This window comes from Pantherophis guttatus, chromosome 1 (assembly GCF_059756535.1).
Source record: "Pantherophis guttatus breed Tessera chromosome 1, ASM5975653v1, whole genome shotgun sequence".
In the NCBI taxonomy this organism is placed as follows: domain Eukaryota; kingdom Metazoa; phylum Chordata; class Lepidosauria; order Squamata; family Colubridae; genus Pantherophis; species Pantherophis guttatus.
Genome location: NC_142063.1, coordinates 294,921,310 through 294,942,239, shown reverse-complemented (window position 1 = coordinate 294,942,239; position 20,930 = coordinate 294,921,310). Strand labels below are relative to the sequence as shown.

Genomic DNA, 20,930 nt, shown 5'->3' with positions numbered 1-20,930 from the left:
CTGCTGTTGTAAGAGGGGCAGGCTGCCAAGTGCCCAAATTTTGATCATGTGACCATAGGGGTGCTGCAATGGCTGTAACTTTGGGTTCTGGACATCAATACCATTCACTCATTGCCACTATAACTTCAAATGATTGTTAAACGAGGACTACAACTATTTATTTATTTATTTATTTGTTTAAATTTCTATACCGCCTTTCTCCAATGTAGGACTCAGGGCGGTGAACAGCCAAAGTAAAAACAAGACATACATACAAAACATACAAAATCTAAAATCTGTTTAAAATAATTAAATAATTTTGGCCGTAATTAAAACATTCCAATTTAAAATCCGTTTAAAATTTGACTCAAGCCAGCCCAGCTAATTGAAATAAATGGGTTTTTAGGGCCCGACGAAAAATCCGGAGGTCTGTTATTGTACGTAGCTCTGGGGGGAGGTTGTTCCAGAGGGTGGGCGCCGCCACAGAGAAGGCTCTCCCCCTGGGGGTCGCCAGCCGACATTGTCTGGCGGACGGCACCCTGAGGAGGCCCACTCTGTGGGAGCGTACTGGCCGGTGGGAGGCTATTGGTGGCAGAAGGCGGTCTCTATAATACTATAACACACAGTGTCTATTTAGTTAACAGAATGATTAATCATCAAGTGTAAGAATGCATTTTCTGGATATGAATATTCCCATAAAGAGGCTTATTGTATACACGTGTATGTATACACACAGTTGTTGTACAAAGTTCTTATCAGACTTCATCTTTGTCACTGCCAACTCATATTTTTGTCTCTTAAGTTTAATGATAAATTGAATGTCCAAAGGAGTAAAGGCCACAGAATGCTTGATGCAACTGGGGATATTACCATAATTCAAGAAGAAATGATCTTGTCAATAATAGATATAAAGCAATTTTAAAACATACCATTTCCTTTTCAGATATCTTCCTTCTTTTATACCCTCACTCAACCCTCTATACAATTTAATTGGTCAGAATAAAGTAATGGAACTTAAATGTCAAAAGCAATGTCATTTTTATAGTTTACGGGTCACAGAAAAATATCCCTGACAACCAAGAAATGCTGACAACATTGGAAGTCACAAATTTTAATCTTTATTGTGCTCACATCAGCACATGAGAACAGTTCAATGACAGGAGCACTGAGTATTCAAAGAGTAAAAACAAACTGGTATTTTCTGAAGCAAATGTTTAATCACAGTTAAGGAAAAGATAGTTGTAACAAAATTTGTGAGATGCAAAAACTGGCTTTTCTACGTTTAATACCGAAGTTACAAACATATTGTTTGTAAGGAAGAAAAAGAACACCCCACATAAGCTACATCACATGTGACATATTTCAAATACTTTGGAATCCTAAAATGCTACTGCACTTAAAATTATTGCTCAAAGAACTGCTTTAGATTCCTTAATTCAACAGATTTCATAACATTTCATCCCATTAGCTCTGCTACTAAGACATTTTAAAAGCACAATGTTACTAGTTTCTATATGAAAAGGTTACCTGATTTAACATTGCTCTGTTTCTACAGAATGGAATGAAAAAGGTTCAAGAGAGACTGTCTGAAGCAATTGTTGGGTTCTATCTTATTAGTAAGTTAGAAAAGGGGGTGAAAAGAAAGCTACTGTAGAAGCAAAGAAGGCAGTGATTGACCATCAGGCCTAATTTGCCTAAAGGGGAAACTAATTCATTGCTTGAGAAAATAGCATTGTAGAATTTCTTCTATAATTTTTATCCTTCATATATTTTCAAGGTATATTCAGCCTTGCTTTTATATCACATTATTACCAAAGGAAGTCTCACAGATGCATTTCTGCAGATGAAAAGGAAAACATCCTGCAGTTAATACTTCATAAAATTGCTTCTAACATTTTCATGCCAAGCTTCTTTGCCTTGGCTTAATCCTTGGGTATAGCTGGAAAGAAGAGAAAAGAGAGGTTGTTGTCTCAAGTACACAAGTTAAGACACACAGTAATTACTTTAAGGAGGTTCTCTCCTTGAAGCTTTTTTAAGAGCAATATGTACTGTATATACAGACACACATAAAGGTAAAGGTTTCCCCTGTCCAGTTGTATCCAACTCTAGTGGGGTGGTGCTCATTTCTATTTCTCAGCTGAGGGAGCCAGCGTTGTCTAAAGACATTTTTGTGGTCCTGTGGCCAGTGTGCCTATACACCAAGGCGCAACAAATGCTGTTACCTTCCCACCTAAGTGGTATCTATTTATCTACTTGCATTTGCATGCTCTGGAGTTGCTTTGTTGGTAGGAACTGGGACAAGTGATGGGAGCTCATCTCATCGTGCAGCACTCAGGTCTCAAACCCAGACAGTCATCTTTACACTGACAAGCTCAGCGTCTTTAATCCCTGAGCCATCATATAGACCATCAAAATCATGTGGTGATTGCCAGAAGTCAAGACTAGGGAGGAAAGAGTGAACTAGAGAGACTCTACAATATCTATTGGGTTCATTTTAAGGATTAATTAAGATCTCAGTGAGTAGATTTGATTCAGGTCCTGCATTTCGGGATTCTTTTTAAAATACATTGTTTGTTCCACATAGGTTCCCCAGTTCTCTAAAACACTATAATGTAGTTCTGGAATTTATCCTACCTATACTCCAAGAAGCCAAAATATATCATTATCATTCTTTATGAACTCTGACTTGAAATAGATCTTTATGAAATCAATTTCAGCTACAGAAGAGGAGCTGCCATAAGGTAGAGATTGCTGATTTTACAACATCGCTAAATATTGAACATCCATGACTTTAGAATAAATCATGTTGGCATCCTAATTTAACTTGCAGGAAAGCCTGACCATTTGGAAAGTGAGGAAGACCATTGACATAGCCAAATCATTTGTATAAAGGCTATATTGCTATAAACCTATACTAAGAAACAATTGCAACTATTCCAACCTACCCCAAGCAAGTTCCGTGGCACGTAACCTTCTCTGTCACTTAGCTGAGCCCACCACCATTCTATTTCTTCTTCATCTTCCCGGCGAAGGACCGTCATGCAATCCCCTCCTTTAATGGATAGCTCATCGTCATTCTGAGCCTCGTAATCCCAGAGAGCATAAACTACTCCTTTGTTCATTATACCCATTTTTTCTTGCACTCCTGCAACACACACACAAAAAATCAGACCAAGTTGTCATAACAAAAAAATTATTCCATAATAATGCTATCACATAAATTCTTAACTAAATAAAAAAGCCAAAAGTCACAGAACTACAGCAAATATAGTTTGTGTAAGAATGTTCAAGCCATTATAGAAGCAGCATTAACATAAATACAGTCTCTCTGGATGGATATAAAATTGACACAAAGTGGGAAAATCATTCTACCTACGGTGCATGTGAAGATGCATTTTTTAAAAAAAATTATTGAGAATTTTACATAAAGTAAGCCAAAATCCAAAGAAAAATAAACAAAAGTTATGAAATATAGCATAATGACTTTCAACCTTCTGTTCGACAGATAATTACAACCTTATAATCCTCCCTCTTATATATTATACAATTCTCTTCAACTCTTGAGTCATCTTTTTCAATGCAATTTTCATAGCATTTTTTTCTTTCAGCAAAAAATTTAAGTTTTCCAGTGTGCTTGTCAAGATACTATCTGAATAACAAAACAAACTGCTATTACTTCTATCAAATATCCCCATCTCTGTTATACATGAAAGCCCTACATATAATGCATAAGTGTTTCAATGCTTTGCTTTCTGAAGTTCCCTTTATTCAAAAGAAAACTAGAAAAATAAAATGACTTTTCATATATAACAAAGCCACTAGAAATTAAGGGATGGCAAAATAGATAAGACTTTGAAAAAGTTTAGACAGCTAAACATTTCTGCATGAATTATTCAAATTCAATAAGATTTCCTGAAGGATGTGTAAAAGGTTTTGAATTAAGATAGTTTGAACTGTTTCAAACTAAAAACATTTTCAATTTGAAACACACACTCTTACTATGTAAGCTCTTTGCAACCAAAATATTATAAGATTATTATCCAAGGATATATTCTATTATTTATCTGCTATCAAACAAAGAAAGCCTCTCTAATTGTCCTGTTTCTGTCAGATATAAGTGGAAGTCAAGAAGGTCATTCCATTCTTCAATTCATGAAGAAACAACAACAAACAGTGTAAGCAAGTGTAGACAGATAAAATCTAATTCAATTATATGACAAAAGAATCACTCAGCACTCAATAAAACTCTCCACAAACATTAAAATCCAAGAAGAATTGAAAACAATGTATGATGCAGTAAATTTATCTCAGTTCAAGCTAAAAAAAACCAAAACCAAAATACTTTTCATGAAAAAAGAAGCAAGTGATCTCTACTACAAGAAAGGAAATTTCCGAAAAAAATCAGCCTTCACATCTTCAAAGACGTGATAGTCACCTATTAAAAAGTAGTAAACATGCAAACAGGTTTACAGTGAAATTTGGGATCAGGGAAGTAGAACCAAATAATGCTTTTCATTTGATGCCACAACTTAAAACTTTCACAGAACTTCGAATGTATGGAAATGCTGTTTTCTAGAGCTTGAAAGAATCTTTTAGACATAAAAGTGGAAATCTGGGGAGAAAATATTGCTCTAAGGAACCCCATTTTGGGCACATACCATAAAGAAACTGTGAACACTGAGTATAGCCTTCTTCCATTTCTTCACACTTGTCTGCTGCGGTCTGCATGTCACTGTATGTTGTGGCAAATACAGCAGCACCTGATTCCACTAGAAATTTGCACACCTGGACATTATTGCAAGATGCTGCACAATGCAGTGGAGTCCTATACATTGCAAAAGAAAAGAAAAAAGTAACAATGTTTTGAATTACTTTCCACAAATACCCAGATTGATGGGTACTTGGTGCCTGTTCTTTGGAATGTCCTCCTCCTGGAGATTAGGTTAGCCTGAACCCCAATGTCTTTTTGGATATGGCTATGCCACTAGGTATGGAGATTGGAATATGTGAGAATCCATGAGAAGGTTGTATTGATGGCTGAGACTCCCCCCTCCCCCCGAATGCAAAGTGGTATCCATTGTGATTATTATTACTATTGTATGCTGTTCCCTTTTCATAAATTACAAGGTTAAAATGGGTGCTATATACATTTAAATAAATCTACTGTAATATGAAACATTAATATTAGCATTAAGTGTTGATGGTTGTTATGGCTTCTGAAACCTTTACTACTAACAACAGCATTTCCCCAAAGTTGCTTTCTGAAAGCCATATTGTTTCATCTCTACACCCAAATTCCTCTTTTGCTGAAGACTGTACTGCTGTTCTCATTCTAACGCAGTAATTAAAAACTTTTGCTCTGTATTTCAGAGATGTTGAAATCACCAACTATTCTAATGAGCTAAGGGCAATTCCCACTCACCTATCCCCATCCCTAATGATTATTTCTTTTCTCAGGCAGCGATATTGAAATGGATATAGACAATCATGTATTTACTAGATACCACATGGTGGAAAGTTCTGTTAAGGTAACTTACTTATGCTAATTCAAAATGGCAAAGAGCATCCTTACCATCCATCACTATCTGCAGCATTTACATTTACACCAAACTGTACCAAAAATTTCACAATCTCTGAGTGACCAGCACAGACAGCATTGTGAAGTGCTGTAATGCCTTCATCATTGGGCAAACTGGGATCTTCAACCTGTGCAGCGAAAAGAATAAAAAGAAAAGAGAATGCTAAATATGCTTTCCATTATGCCAAGTATCACATATACAATATTGTACAATTTCTTGGATTGAATAACATCTGAAACTCTTTATCAGTACTGATCTCATATTCCATCCCTGAAAGTTGCTATAACACACTGCAGTACTAAATGTAGGTCAAGTCTAAGGGAACATGGGCTTTGTACCTCATAAATAATCCGCTGTACAAGGTCAAATTCCCCCTCAAGGGATGAATCTAGAAGCAAAGCAAGTGGATTGAATTTTACTCGCATTCCGTGATCAATCCTGTCTGAGCCAATTTTGCGCAGGTTTGTCCGCTTGCCCTAGAGAAAAGAAAACAATGATACATAGTTTTTAGTTAATTTTAGTTAATTTCAATGTTATGGAAATTGAAAAAAATAATTTAATTTGACCAATTATTGCATTATATTAAAAGTTACAATTTCTTAATTGTTGTACTCAAGTAAAAAAAAACTTTGAATAGACTAAGCAATATATATTCCATTCTAGTGAGTCCTAAAAATAGATCATCTCCAAATCTGTCCCCTGTTGTCTTAGACATGATTAATTTCAGGAAAGGATCAGGCGTTGCCTGCATAACATTTCTTTAACTCATTCAAGCATTTTCTGAGCCTATATGGCTACACAAGAGCCCAGAAACTGCTGCAGCTTCTTTAAGGAACAGCTTAAAAGGAGTTAAAAAGAGGCTACTTCTTTGAAGCGTATTTGTAAATCATTAGAACTCAGTGCAGTCAGTGAAAAATTGTTCAGAGATGATGCAGGATGGGATGAGGCAACCAAGGGCCAGAAATAGAGGAGCTACGAAGCACCAAATCCTGGAATGTCCCAATGACCATTTAAATAGGACCTTGGTGTACATAAAATCCCCAAACAAACAAAGGATAGGATCTTTCTAGCATCAGAAGTAGTGTCTGGCTTGAGAAATAGTATGGTGCTACATCAGACGCAAGTAACACAATTATTAGCATAATATGCATTAGTTATTTCCCAAGTGGGAAAGATTTCACCACAATACATGATTATACTCAAATATTTGTTGCTAAGACATCATCACTAAAGCAAAAACTAGAAATTAACATTTAAGAATGGAAGCAGGCAAGCAATGTCATCTTCATAGAATAACAATCAGGAAAAGATTTTTTTTTTAAAAAAGGGAGGTTAAATCAATACTTTAAAAGACTAATCTGATAAGTAAAGACTGAAAAAGGCTAACATGAGGAAGAGGCTCAGTTTTAAAAATTCAAATATTTGAGCCTGGAACACAAAGATAATATGTACATCTAGATCAGGGGTGTCAAACTCAAGGCCCGGGGCCGGATCTGGCCCGCGGGGTACTTAGATCTGGCTCACGGGGCTGCCCTGTAAACAGCAAAGGACTGGCCTGTGGTGCCTCTGCCAATGAAAACAGGGGATCTGCGACCCACCCAAGCTCTGTTTTCTCTGGCAGAGGGTTTCAGAAGGCCGTCGCAGCTGAAAACAGAGCTTGGGAGCCCATTTTTGCTGACAGAGTGCTTGGGCCACCACAGGTGCCCCTGACACGAGTGACGTTGAACTGGCCATGCCCACCCTGGCTCCCCAAGGTCAAACACAACCCTAATGTGGCCCTCAATGATCTAGATAAAAGGAGTGAATAGCTGCCACTGAGCAAATAACAATAATTGAAAACTATAAAAACACCAGTGACATCAGAGTACATTGAAAAGGTAGAATATAACATTGTCTCCTTCACTTTGTTTTGTATGATAAGCTGAAATTGGAAAGTCTTTATCCTTTTTCTAAAGTGTAGTGTATGTTATAACACCTATTGTACAAAACTATTCCACAGTGAATTTTTAAACATTATAAAATGATGGCAAATTGAAGCATCAGTGAAGAGAGAGCAAGAGAATGGATGTCCTAAGACACTATCAGAGAGGAAGAAATTTAGGAAACTGATTTGATTTTTAAATGCCACAATGGTCTCTCCAAATTGGCAGACTATAGACATATCAGTATTCTCAAGCCAACTTGCGTAGTACTTCTTACTATGTTTGTGTGTTTTTGAGTCAATGTTGGCTCCTGGAGAAATTCCTTTAGCATTCTTGCCAAGATTTCAGAAACGGTTTGTCATTGCCTGCTTCCTAGGCTGAGAAAGTGACTGGCCCGAAGTCACCAGCACTTTATGCCTAAAGTGGGATTAGAGTCTCCTCGTTTCTAGCCTGATGTCTTAACCACTACACCAAACTGGCTCTCCACTTCTTATTGTACAACACAGATTATCATGAAGACATCTGATTATCACAAACTTCATAAATATTTCAAAATGAGGTGTTGACCACGTTACTTTTTACAACAGAGATATTTAACTGAAAGATATTCCACAGAATGCAGTACTGCAGGCTACTTCTGCTGACTGCCGGCTGACTGCAATTTGGCAATTCGAATCTCACCAGGCGCAAGGTTGACTCAGCCTTCCATCCAGTGGTGGGTTTCAAATTTTTTTTACTACTGGTTCTATGGGTGTGGCTTGATGGGCGTGGCATGGCTTGGTGGGTGTGGTTTAGTGGGTGTGGTAGGGGAAGGATACTGCAAAATCCCCATTTCCTCCCAATCAGCTGGGACTTGGGGGGCAGAGAATAGATGGGGGCGGGGCCAGTCAGAATTTTCACTACTGGTTCTCTGAACTACTCAAAATTTCCACTACCGGTTCTCCAGAACTGGTCAGAACCTGCTGAAACCCACCTCTGCTTCCATCTTTCTGAGATCGGTAAAATGAGGACCCAAATTGTTGGGGGCAATATGCTTACTCTGTAAACCACTTAGGGATGTAAAGCAGTGTGAAGCAGTATATAAGTCTAAGTGCTATTGCTATTGCTAGTCTAGCATAATAGCCACTATCCACTACTTTACCAAAGATATCCATCTGTCATTTCAGTTTGAACATGGGCTTTGAATAAATGAAGTCTGAAGATATTGCACAGCAGCAAGGTATGTCTAGCAATCAATACAGCTGAATTACCTTAGAGAGTTATACACTGCAGAAGTGGCACAATAAATCATCTTACTTGATAAGTGTCAAAATTATTGAAGCAGTGTGTTTTTACTTACAGGTGGTAAAGAAAATTGTCCCGTGACTTCAGGAGGTTGCATATTGAATGAGTCCTCTCCCAAGTTCTCTGGTTCTCCTGAAGGATATGGAGGTGGTGGGTAGGGAGGATATTCTTCCATGTATATGTCAATAGGCAAAGGCACATCTAAACTTGGTTCTTCCATTTCAGGCTGAATGACAGACATGATGTCAGAGGTTCCCTCAAGAACACTATCTAGTCCTGATGAAGGCAGAGAATTAGTATTGGAATCAGAATTTGGGCTTTCTGCTTCCTCTGAAATAGTTGGCTCAGGTGGAGTAGGAATCACTTCCTTTACCATTTCTGAGTTTAAGTAAGGATTTGGGATTTCTGTTGAGATTTCAGTAACTGTAGCTGAAGTTTGCTTTGGTGGATATGATGGGGTGGAAATGGTCTCCATAGCAGCCAGAGTTGTCCTCTGGTACAATAATTTCTGAATGTTGGGCCCATTAGGGCCTTCTGGCTCAGTAATAGAACTACGTTTCTTCAGTGGCCTTGGTGCATTGGACAGCTTCTTCCGAAGGGCCTCCAGATCAGCATCACTTTGATTTCGGTACGGATTTGACAAGAAAGGCAAAAGCTTGGTTGGGCTGAGCGGGCGAGGAATACGTTCTGTTTCATTATTTTCACTGGCCGAAACTGTAGATTCCATTTCAGGATCTGGACTGGCTGGCTTGCCTTGTGCATTTGAATAATTATTGTCCATCTGCTGCTGTTGGTTTGGGACACCAGCTGCACCAATAACTGGCTTTCCATATACTAAGGAGCAATTCAGAAAGAAAACGATAAACACTTGGCAAAAAAAAAATAAACCAAACAAATGCACTATGCATACATTCAACCAATTCAATTTATATCAAAACTGATAATATGACTGACTACTCCAATTAGCTATGCAGAGATCTCATTCATTATATCTTTAGGAAATATAATGAAGCATGAGGGATCTTTTTTTACAGTTCTTTTTATTTTTAAGTTTAAACACTGGCAGTGTAGACCACAACTGAAATAGAGGGAAAAAATGAGGTATTGGACGTTTTTTGACAATTCCACTAGAACATGACTTACATTTTAATATTGCCAATAAAAAGCAACTTCTCTCTTAAGCAGTGTAAGTACTTGCACTGAAAATGTCAATACATTATGTACATGGTTTAATTAGACAGTTGCCAAACAAATCCTGAAGCAACAGTCAATCAGAATTAATAGTCTTTAATATTGAGCTGGGCCAAACTTATTAGTGCTTAATGCAGTCCCACTGTAACTTCTGGAATTATGACTAACATATCCCGCTGATTACAAGGGGTACTTAAGCACAATTAAATCCAGAGCCATCATTTAATATATTGCACTTAAGAAAATGTACATATTTCTCTAGTAAAAAGAGAAACTGTTGTAGTTTGAATTATACCATTCCAACTCAACATCTGAAGATCCAAATAAAAATGTGAATGAATTTCAATTAAAAATTTCAATATTGACAATTAACAAGCATGTGTTCCACAAAAACACAGCTTAGTCAGTTCCAGGTTAGAAGAGAAGTCATTGTATCTAAATAGAACCTATCTGGATTCACCTCAATATGTAAGTAATAATATATAAAAAGGGGTATCTTAAAATAGGGTAGATAAATTTGTGATTGGAGCACACAATTTCTTTTAATTATTGTGGCAAACCCAAAATGGTTGGAAGATTTTTTTATCTTCAATATTTAAGGCAGCTGCTCTCAAATATAGAAATCATGAGCAGTTTGGAAGAAAGGAGTGTGGTTTATCAGTATTTTTTTTTTAACTTTATTTTATTTTATTTTATTTATTTTATATTGGATTTCTATACCGCCCTTCTCCCTAAGGACTCAGGGCGGTGTACAGCCAGATTAAAAAAAACATGCAGAACAAATATTAAAAACAATTAAAAGATATATAAATTTGGCCCAATTAAAACTCATTTACCAATTAAAAACGTTTAAAACATTTAAAAACAGTTAAAAATTTCATCTTAAGCCAGCCCGGCTTGTTTAAATAAGTGGGTTTTAAGGGCGCGACGGAAGGCACTGAGGTCTTGGATTCTCCTTATCTCTGGGGGGAGCTGATTCCAGAGGGTGGGTGCCCCCACAGAGAAGGCCCTCCCCCTGGGGGTCACCAGCCTGCATTGTTTGGCTGATGGCACCCCGAGGAGGCCCTCTCTGTGGGAGCGCACGGGTCTCTGGGAGGTCGTCGGTAGCAGCAGGCGGTCTCGCAGATAGCTAGGCCCTATGCCATGGAGCGCTTTAAAGGTGATAACCAACACCTTGAAGCGCACCCGGAAGACAACTGGGAGCCAGTGCAGCTCGCGCAGGAGCGGTGTTACATGGGAGCGCCATGCTGCTCCCGTCACTACCCGCGCTGCTGCGTTCTGGACCAGCTGGAGCCTCCGGGTGCTCCTCAAGGGGAGCCCCATGTAGAGAGCGTTGCAGTAGTCAAGGCGAGAGGTGACGAGGGCATGAGTGACTGTGCACAGGGAATCCCGATCAAGAAAGGGCCGCAACTGGCGAATCAGGCGAACCTGACAAAAGGTCCCCCTGGTTACAGCCGTCAGATGATCCTCCAAGGACAGCTGCATATCCAGGAGGACTCCCAGATTGCGAGCCCTCTCTGTGGGGGCCAATGACTCGCCCCCAATAGTCAGTGATGGAGTCAACTGACTATATCGGGATGCCGGGAGCCACAGCCACTCAGTCTTGGAAGGGTTGAGCCTGAGCCTGTTCCTCCCCATCCAGACCCGTACAGCCTCCAGGCACTGGGACATCACTTCAAGGGCATCGTTGGGGTGGCCTGGGGTGGAGATGTACAGCTGGGTGTCATCAGCGTACTGGTGGTATCTCACCCCAAAGCCACGGATGATCTCACCCAGCGGCTTCACATAAATGTTGAACAGAAGGGGCGAGAGGACCGATCCCTGCGGCACTCCACAAATGAGAGGCCTCGAGGTCGACCTCTGCCCCCCTGCCAACACAAACTGCGACCGGTCGGAGAGAAAGGAGGAGAACCACCGCAACACGGTGCCTCCCACCCCCAACTCTTCCAGCCGGTGCAGCATGATACCATGGTCGATGGTATCAAAAGCCGCTGAGAGGTCTAACAGGACCAGAACAGAGGAACAACCCCTGTCCCGAGCCCTCCAGAGATCATCAACCAACGCGACCAATGCCGTTTCTGTGCTGTGCCCAGACCTGAAACCCGACTGGAACGGATCTAGATAAGATGTTTCCTCCAGGAATTGCGGAAACTGTCGTGCGACCACACTCTCAACAACCTTCGCCATAAAGCGAAGGTTGGAGACAGGACGATAGTTGGCCAATATTGCCGGATCCAGGGACGGCTTCTTGAGGAGAGGCCTCACCACCGCCTCTTTCAAGGCGGTGGGGAAGTAACCCTCACTCAACGAAGCGTTGATAACACCCTGGAGCCAGCCTCGTGTAACCTCCCGGGAAGCCAGTACCAACCAGGAGGGACACGGGTCCAGTAAACATGTGGCCGCACTAAGTCTCCCCAAAATCCTGTCCACATCATCAGGAGTCACAGCATCAAACTCCTCCCAGATAACATTCTCAAGACTATTCCTCGTCACCCTGCCCTGATCTACCCAGTCAGAGTCCAAATCCCCCCGGATCTGGGCGATTTTGTCATACAGGTATTGTCCGAAATCCTCCGCCCTGCCTTCTAAGGGATCCTCCCGCACTCCTGGATGGAGCAGGGCGCGGGTCACCCTAAACAGGGCAGCCGGACGATTCCCTGATGACGCAATAGAGGCGGAAAAGTAGTTAGACTTTGCCGTCTCTATCGCCACTAGGTAGGCCTTAATATGCGACCTTACCAGTGTTCGATCAGATTCAGCGAGACTGGCCCTCCAACCGCTCTCCAGGCGTCTTTTCCGGCGCTTCATTTCCCTCAGCTCCTCAGTAAACCAAGGAGCCGCACGGGATCGGCATCGGGTCAGAGGCCGCAAAGGCACAACTCGGTCCAAGGCCCCACCAGCCGCCCGATCCCAGGCGGCTACCAGGTCCTCGGCCGAGTCATGTGCTAGATCCTCAGGAAATGGCCCAAGCTCCGTCTGGAACCTATCAGGATCCATCAGGCGCCTGGGGCGGATCCATCTAATTGGATCCACCTCCCTGCGGCGAGGGGTCGCGGTTCGAAGATCTAGGCGAAGGAGTGAGTGGTCAGACCATGACAAGGGTTCCATGTCTATATCCCCTATAACAAGACCACTCAACCACTGGCCAGAGACAAAAATCAGATCCAGAGTGTGACCTCCCCTGTGAGTAGGGCCATGAACTAACTGGGTCAGGTCCATGGCCGTCATGGAAGCCATGAACTCCCGAGCCACCTCAGACGTTTCACCGACGGATGGCAAGTTGAAATCACCCATGACTAAAAGCCTGGGTGTATCTACTGCCACCGTGGCTATCACGTCGAGTAGCTCAGGTAGGGCTGTTGCCACGCGGCAGGGAGCCAGGTACGTAAGCAACAAGCCCATCTGAACCCCACGGCCCCACCTCACAAGGAGGGACTCACATCCGGCTATCTGAGGCACAGTGGTCTCCCTCGGACCCAGATCCTCGTTAATAATAACCGCCACCCCCCCGCCCCTCCCCTGAGCCCTCGGCTGATGGAATGCTCTGAAGCCTGGTGGGCACATTTCAACCAGAGGGACGCCACCCTCCGGGCCCAACCAGGTCTCCGTAATACCCGCCAGGTCCGCTCCTCCCTCTTGTATAAGATCGTGAATGAGGGGGGCCTTATTGACCACGGACCTGGCATTGCACAGCATCAGCCGAAGGCCCAGCTCCTGAGTATCTAAGCCACCTAGTATCCGAGCAGAGCCTTGGGGACCGGGGCAAGCAATTGCTCTCAGACAGCAAGTGCGAGCCCCCAGCACCTGATGTGGTCCCCTGCTCCCGCCATATCTGCCCCTCCCATTCACCGTGCCGATGGTACAGCCCTCATAGATATCGTCCCCCATCCCTTTCCCAATCCCTCGTCCGGTGCCCCCCGGATCGTTACCCTGTGCCGGGCACGGCTCTGACCCTGGTGGATTTCCCCCCCAATCCGCCTTAGTCGTCTTCCCAATATCTTTAAAAGAATAATTACAACCCCCTCCCCCAGAACCCCTTAAAATCTTTAAAAATTTCCCTAAAAAGCCCCATAAATTCTTCCTTGCTCCATGCCATCTCTCCGGACTCCAAAGTCCGTCATCGAGATAGGCCCTCGATAATGTGGGGGGCCAAATCTGCGAGAGGGGAGAATCTCGCAGGGCGAGGAGTTCCGACACCGAATACATATAGCTATCAAGGGGAAACAGTCCAAGGGTGGGGGACCACTGATGTTATAAGCGTAGGGAAAATTCCAGTCCATGGTCAGGCTGCCAAGCTCCACTGTCCTCTCACGACAGTGGCTAAGGAGGTGCATATCATTCGACCCCGAAAGTTTCCAGGGTGGCCGTCTCTCACCAGGCCAATCCATGGGGACTTTGATAGAAAGCTCAAGGGTGAGGATAGCCATATTCCGCCTCCTCGGCCCCATGTCCATAGAACCAGTATCCCTCCTGGGATTAGCAGCATCAGGGAATCCAATATCCAGCTCAAAGGAGGTTTAAGTTCGTAAATGTTCGTCAGAAAAGTTCTACATGGTAGGGAATCCAGACAGGCCAGATGGAAATGGGAAAAAATTAGGAGTAGTTCAGCAGGCCAAGATGGATGGGAAGCTATGATCGTAGTAGGCCAATAGGCCAAAGCTCAGTCTGAAGGAAGGAGGGGGGGGATTCAAACCGCATAAGTTTGTAGTCATTTTCCAGCCCCAATAACCCTCAACCTTCCATTCTAGAGGGTAAAGCTCCCCAATTTCGTCCCCCCCCATCCAGCTCACCCTGGGGGGGGGGCTCTGGGTCTCCCTGGGGGTAACCCTTCCCTCAAGGGTCATATACTCTCCAGTCACCCCAAAATCAGACCTAAAACCGCTGCTGAAGAGTCCTGGGCCGTCTGTTTGGAAGTCTTTAGGCCCTTGGGAGCCGCCCCAACCTTAGGCGCCCCCGTCACGACCACCGCCGCGGCCTCCGCAGTCCCCATCGCCATCGTCGCCATCGGCCCCCCCACGGACGTCCCTAGCCGCCCCCTGCCTCCAAAGATCCACCTCGAGGCATCCAGGGGCGTGGGGAACCTCCGTAGGGGCCTCACAACGCCGACGTCGTCCAGGAGCTGCCGCCGCCGCCGCCATGACCGCCCGCGACCGCCGCCGCCGGTGCCGCTCCCCTGCAGGCCGCAGACCGCCGTCACCCACCGCCGTCCTGACATCATCCCCCTCAGCGCTGGGATGGTCCGGGGAGCCGACAAAGCTTCCAACGGGCTCCTCAGATGCTGCTTCGTCCGGGCGGGGGGTCATAGATGTTCGAAATGACCCCCCTGAGCCCCCCCAAGCCAAGGCATCGCCCCCAAGAAGCCGAGACTCAGCGCCAGAGCGCCATCTTGGGGCATGCGCAGAAGGTTGTCTCCCTAATCAAGGGAGACAAAACCTTAATCAAGGTTACAAAAGCAAAGCATGAGCATGGACAAAATCTACCCCAGATTTTGCCAATGCAAACTGCTATGAGCAGCTGTGATATTGTCAAATCTGAGAATCCGTATGAAATACAGATGAACATGTAATTATTAAATGTAAGTGGCATTTTTATTTCTTGCGCAATCCTAATCCCAACAAAATAAGTAGATCTTTTTTTTTAATAACAGCTGACACAAATGCATTTGTAATTTTAGGGCTCATGTTACTACAAACCACTGACTTAATTTTTCTCTTTAAACAACCAGCAAATAAAGGACCAGTCTTTCCAGCTCCAAGTGCTCTAGGTAAGACAAGTTACTAGCCCTTGCTTTAAACAGAGTAGCTCCTTGAACTCTCACCACAGTTCAAGCTGCTCTCCCCTTTAGAAACAGCCTTTTATAAAAACAGAGCATGACAAAGCAAAGCAAAAATCCTTAAATGCTCACCACTTGGGAAATGAGGTCCTCTAGTTTGGGCTCTTGTCAGAGCACTCTGTACTGCCTGTTGAAAGTTCTTCCCAGGGGTTTGCTGCTTTGTGTACATGCTGTAGATGGAACTTGTAGTCACAGTCTGTGGCTTTCGAAAAGGTGGTGGAGGGGCTTCTTTGGTTGGCTGAGGAGTGAAAGGTCTCACAGCTACTGCAGGAGGACTCTCTTGTTTGGGAAGAGCTAGATCCAGATTAGGAGGAGGGCCACTTGGGGAAACACATATTTTTTGTTGAGCATATTGAGATGCTGATGGTGTCAGTGCAGCTGGTGGCTTTTGCTTACTTCCTGTGCTGGCAATTGCCAGAGGCAGCTTCTGGACATTACATTCAGGCTTGGCATCTGATGAAGGAAGCTGACCAATTTGGCCAAAATAAGGTAAGTTGATCTGTTTTGGCTTGGTAGGAACAGGTGGTGGTATTTTTGCGACACTTTTAGAACCCATCTGTGAGTCAAAAACAGCCAAGAAAATAAGACATTCAAAAGAAATGTTATTTTAGCAGAATAATAGCAAAAGTTAAATAGTACACAAGATAATGCTATCTATTTTACCTCGCTCATATACTGTATTAGGGTTGGGGTTAGATGGTAGTCACCAATCTCCAAAACATAAATACATAAATATTAAAGGGTGAAATCTCACAAGACAGTCAAATATTGCAAAATGTCAGTGTTCTCACAAGAATCCTCATTTTTGGAACATTTTTAATCAAGAAGATAAAACAAAAAAGGGTTCCCTTCCCACGTTTGTACTTTTGGCATCTGCAATATCTTGCAAAATCATGGCTCTCACTGCTTGAAAATATTGCTGACTCTTGCTTAGAAAATTACAGAGTATTATTATTCATTAGGTAGCATACAAAGAACTCCTGCCTTACAAAATTAATAGTTATGAAGTAACTTAGGCCAAGAGGAATTGTCTGGCCCCAAGTAATCCAAAATCTCAGAATATTATCTACTGAGCTCTTTCAACAGAAGCTCAACCTTCTTTCCATCTGTGTAACATCAAGCTGTCAAAAATCCACAGGCTTTGGACAACTTAGTGATCCAATGGAAAGAGAATGGCTGAAAGGAACACCTGCACCAGGGAAAGGTGTGTTGATTATACAGGATAACAGAATACAACCAACAGAATAGGAAAGGGCTATTTAAGCTACCAGACCGGGGGGGGGGGGAGGGGGGACGGGGGATGGGGGGGAATCACAGGAACAAGAAGAAATAATTGTAAACCAGTCAGAAACCTTCGATTGACATACAGAGTAGTACAGAACATAGAAATAATAAGGAAATATACACTTCACAAAGAAACAAATAAAAAATTGATCTTCAAAGGTAAAAGAAATTGCAGAGAATCTTGACTGGGACAGAAGACTGGTTATGAAGCTTTTATAATTGCCCACTTAATCTTGTAAGAATATATGATAGAAGATTCTGTTGAGTGTCTTGAACATCCTGAACTGAGAGTCAAGAAGATATGACAGGCAGAGCCAGCTTGTCATTAGTGAAGTGTTTGCATATTTCAATAAATTTTGAACATAAATATTTGTGAAGAAGAAAGTGAGGCTATAAGTCCATTGTCAAACTGAGACAATCAGCAACTGGACCTTTCTTGACCACCACAGAATTACTAAAATATAGGGGTCCAATTATTATTGGACCTGGTGATTCTCCATGACCTGAGATCATGGAGAAAACAAAATTCCAAAGAACCCAAATAGAAAGATGAACACCCCCACAACCTCCAAATCATGATATGTGTCAATGCTGCTACAGCAGTGTTACTGATAGTTGGTCTGTTCACTGTAGTCTCTAGAGTTTTGCTTTTCTCTGGTAGTGCACAGCCACTGAGAAGCAGTTGTAGGTGCATCAGTTCCAAATGTTTCATAGCAATGTGAAACATACTCCACAGACTCACATCTAAATGCTTACTTCACTGTAAATAAGTTTCCAACTGTGAAAGTTACAGAGTGCTTCTGTCATGATAGGTGGGAACAACCTGGGAGAGAGGGCAAAGAGATGCTGCAAGAAAGAGACCCTCCCTAGTTTCTCAGGCTATAAACAGCAAGGACTGTACTTTCAGAATGTAAGAATCTGTCAATGTAGGTTTATAATAAAGTAGAATTAATTCATAGGGTTGTGATTCCTATCTGGTTTACCCCACAAAGCCAACAACCACCTACCAGAGAACAGAATACACAATCAAATGAGAAAGAATGATACAATTATGTAAAAGGTATTACAGCCATAATACTTTTAAATTGAGCAAATGCTGAATCTTTTCTGCCATGATTCAACCAGAATAAAAGAAGCAAATGACAAATCCTATGGTAGTATCTATGTGATCAGGAAAAATATACAGATAGTCCTTGGCTTATGACCAGTCATTTAATGATCTGGTTAAGGAGGAGTTAAGATGGCCTCGGAAAGCTTTATGGACTAGAAGACACTTTTTGAGTGTTATAAAATCCCTCCCCCTTCTCCCCATCCCGTAGCCATATGACTGCATTTTAGGGATTTGGCAACCAGCTCACATTTACGACAATTTCCCCTCCAGTTTCTGATGCGTTTAGCTGCTCCTAGAGGTTCTCTTCCCCAACAGCATCTGAAAGGACTGTTTTTATTTTTCTTCCACCAATAAGAAATGTGATTAAGAAGAAAAGAAAGAAGAATATAAAGCAGAGAATGTATATAAGAGTGCCTCTAGAGATGGAGAGTCCTTTTCTTCTGTGATGGTGAAAATCTGCTACTTGCATTTGGCTGCACACCTCACAGTAACCCCTGTTGTTTGCTCAATTGTTCCCGGAAATTGAGCAATTTCCCTTTACGGTGATCTCAAATATTATTTAATCAATGCCTATTGTATCAAATGGACTTAGATACTTCTCTAAATCAAGATTTAAAAAAAAACACAATTAAAAATACCTGGCCATCACGCAGGAGGTCTTCGCTACTCTGATTTTTTCTCAGTGTAGTTGTTGTAGGCACAGAAGTACTTCCATTTGATTCAACAGAATCAAACATGGACAGGGGGCGCACTTTCTTTTCTCTTTCTCTAAAAGGTACATCTCCTTCACCAACTATAAAAAGACAGACTTGGAATTAAATTAAATAGGTATTTGATATCTACATCACAACACAAACTAAGAAATTATCAGGATCTTTAGAGCTTTTAAGCTAGATATAAAGTTATTGTTTTCAGCTAAATAAACACAACTGGGCTTGTTTAGTTTAAGAAAATCAGCATTAAACTTGCATTTCAAGGACAAATAAGACACAATGAAGTCATTCTTCATTATTATCTATAATATTTTCAGAAAAGCCTTTCAATAATGAAATATAGAACATGCTTGTACTACAACATAAGCATAAGATCCTTTATGAAGAAGCAAGCATTGGATTTGAAAGAACACAAAGGCTTCTTGCTGAAGAGATTTGACAAATGTCAACAGTACCATGAAACATAAGCAGATGTAAATAAAACATACACTGTTAACCAAGTTGAGAAATTATACTATTTGTAGTTCAGGTTAAAATGGTGTGTGTGTGTGTCTGTGTGTCCTTGTTGCTCTCTGAGTTTGGTTCTTTTCTTGCATATGTTTCATTACACAAAATGGGTAACATTATCAGTGCTAGTGGAAGTGTGCCTACAGGCAAATTTTTCCCATTTGCATGCTTTCTGAAGCATGTGTGGTACCAATAAAGGAGAATATTTGTAGCTTAGAGTTGAAATGTACTGATGATGTTGCCTAGTTTGGGCAATGAAATGTCTGCAAGAAAACAACCAAGCTCAGAGAGCGCTAAGGATCTCCCTTATACTGGCCATTCCAGAATCCAAACGAAGCATCAGAACTCACTGATAACATTTCTAGAAATGGGGCCTACCCAGTACTTTAGGTGTTTCTATGTACATTAGTCTGTAAAAAAAAATTACATATGCTTGATGACTCTTGCTACATTTTTAAAAAATCACAATCTGGCACATGTCTGAACGTTTGTCTTCAATCCTTATTCTGGAAAGAGTTTGAAATACTAACTAAAAAGGTGTTAACAAACCATCAATGAAATAAATTACTGAAATCCTCACAGGAAGTAGTTTACCTTTTCCTTCAATGTTGCTACTGACATTTATCACTGAGGAAGTTGAGCCTTGATTGATAAAGCTATCAGCACTTAAGTTATTCCAATCACTGATAGCAAGTGGGGGTTTTGAAGCAGCAGTTGTAGTTCCTGTAGTACACATGAAGAACAGAGAAATTAATTTTAAACTTGCAAAACTTTATTTTGATAGATGTCTACATAAAAGGATCCTATGTAATATATTAATTTTCACATAATTTTAACCAATTTGTTAATTTTGGCCAAAGCAGGAAAGCATCAATATTAAAACATCTTGTTTTCTTCTAATCAATATTAGTAGCTAATAAAAGAAAATATACATAGTGGAGTTAATGATAGCTCCCAAATAGAAGACACCCATTTATGGTCAACTCATATATAAAAGATAGGTTTGGCTATTATACGAGCCGAGGTGGCGTAGTGATTAGAGTGCAGTACTGCAGCTACTTCAGCTGACTGCTAGTTCAGCAGATCAGCGGATCAAATCTCACCGGCTCAAGGTTGACTCAGCCTTCCATCCTTCCGAGGTGGGTAAAATGAGGACCCAGATTGTTGGGGGCAATATGCTATTTAGTATACTGTCTTTGGTGTAAGCCGCCCAGAGAAATACGAATAATAAATAAATAAATCATGAAAATAAATTAGGCATGTTCTTTTATTTATCAAATAGCTCACTTTTTTTAGTATTTCCAATATGTGACACACTAGAAAAACGCAGAACACAAATTTCCTTACTATGCATACCCCCGATTATGGGGTTCATTTAGTATAGTACATGAATGTTATCCACAAATATCCCAGTAGAAACATTCAGACACAGTAAATTAAAATAAAACTGCTATCTGCTTTAACAATTGATAATGGCAACAGACAGCTTATTTTAAAAAAAACTGTACAAATTCATAAAGATCATGA

General features: G+C 41.6%; 1 protein-coding gene across 2 annotated transcripts in view; it reads right to left on the bottom strand.

The window, feature by feature from the left end:
• Window positions 1-1,074: 1,074 nt before the first annotated feature.
• TP53BP2 (tumor protein p53 binding protein 2) overlaps window positions 1,075-20,930 on the bottom strand; it is a 52,233-nt gene continuing 32,377 nt past the window's right edge. For both annotated transcript variants that reach the window (XM_034427903.3, XM_034427902.3), the window contains exons 10-18: window positions 19,998-20,126; window positions 18,822-18,976; window positions 15,861-16,344; window positions 8,820-9,598; window positions 5,897-6,034; window positions 5,552-5,685; window positions 4,638-4,804; window positions 2,925-3,124; window positions 1,075-1,918 (exon numbers count right to left, since the gene is read on the bottom strand). In XM_034427903.3, coding sequence (XP_034283794.2) covers window positions 1,877-1,918; window positions 2,925-3,124; window positions 4,638-4,804; window positions 5,552-5,685; window positions 5,897-6,034; window positions 8,820-9,598; window positions 15,861-16,344; window positions 18,822-18,976; window positions 19,998-20,126 — 2,228 coding nt within the window. In that variant the 3' untranslated portion in view covers window positions 1,075-1,876. The remainder of the gene's footprint in view (window positions 1,919-2,924; window positions 3,125-4,637; window positions 4,805-5,551; window positions 5,686-5,896; window positions 6,035-8,819; window positions 9,599-15,860; window positions 16,345-18,821; window positions 18,977-19,997; window positions 20,127-20,930) is intronic.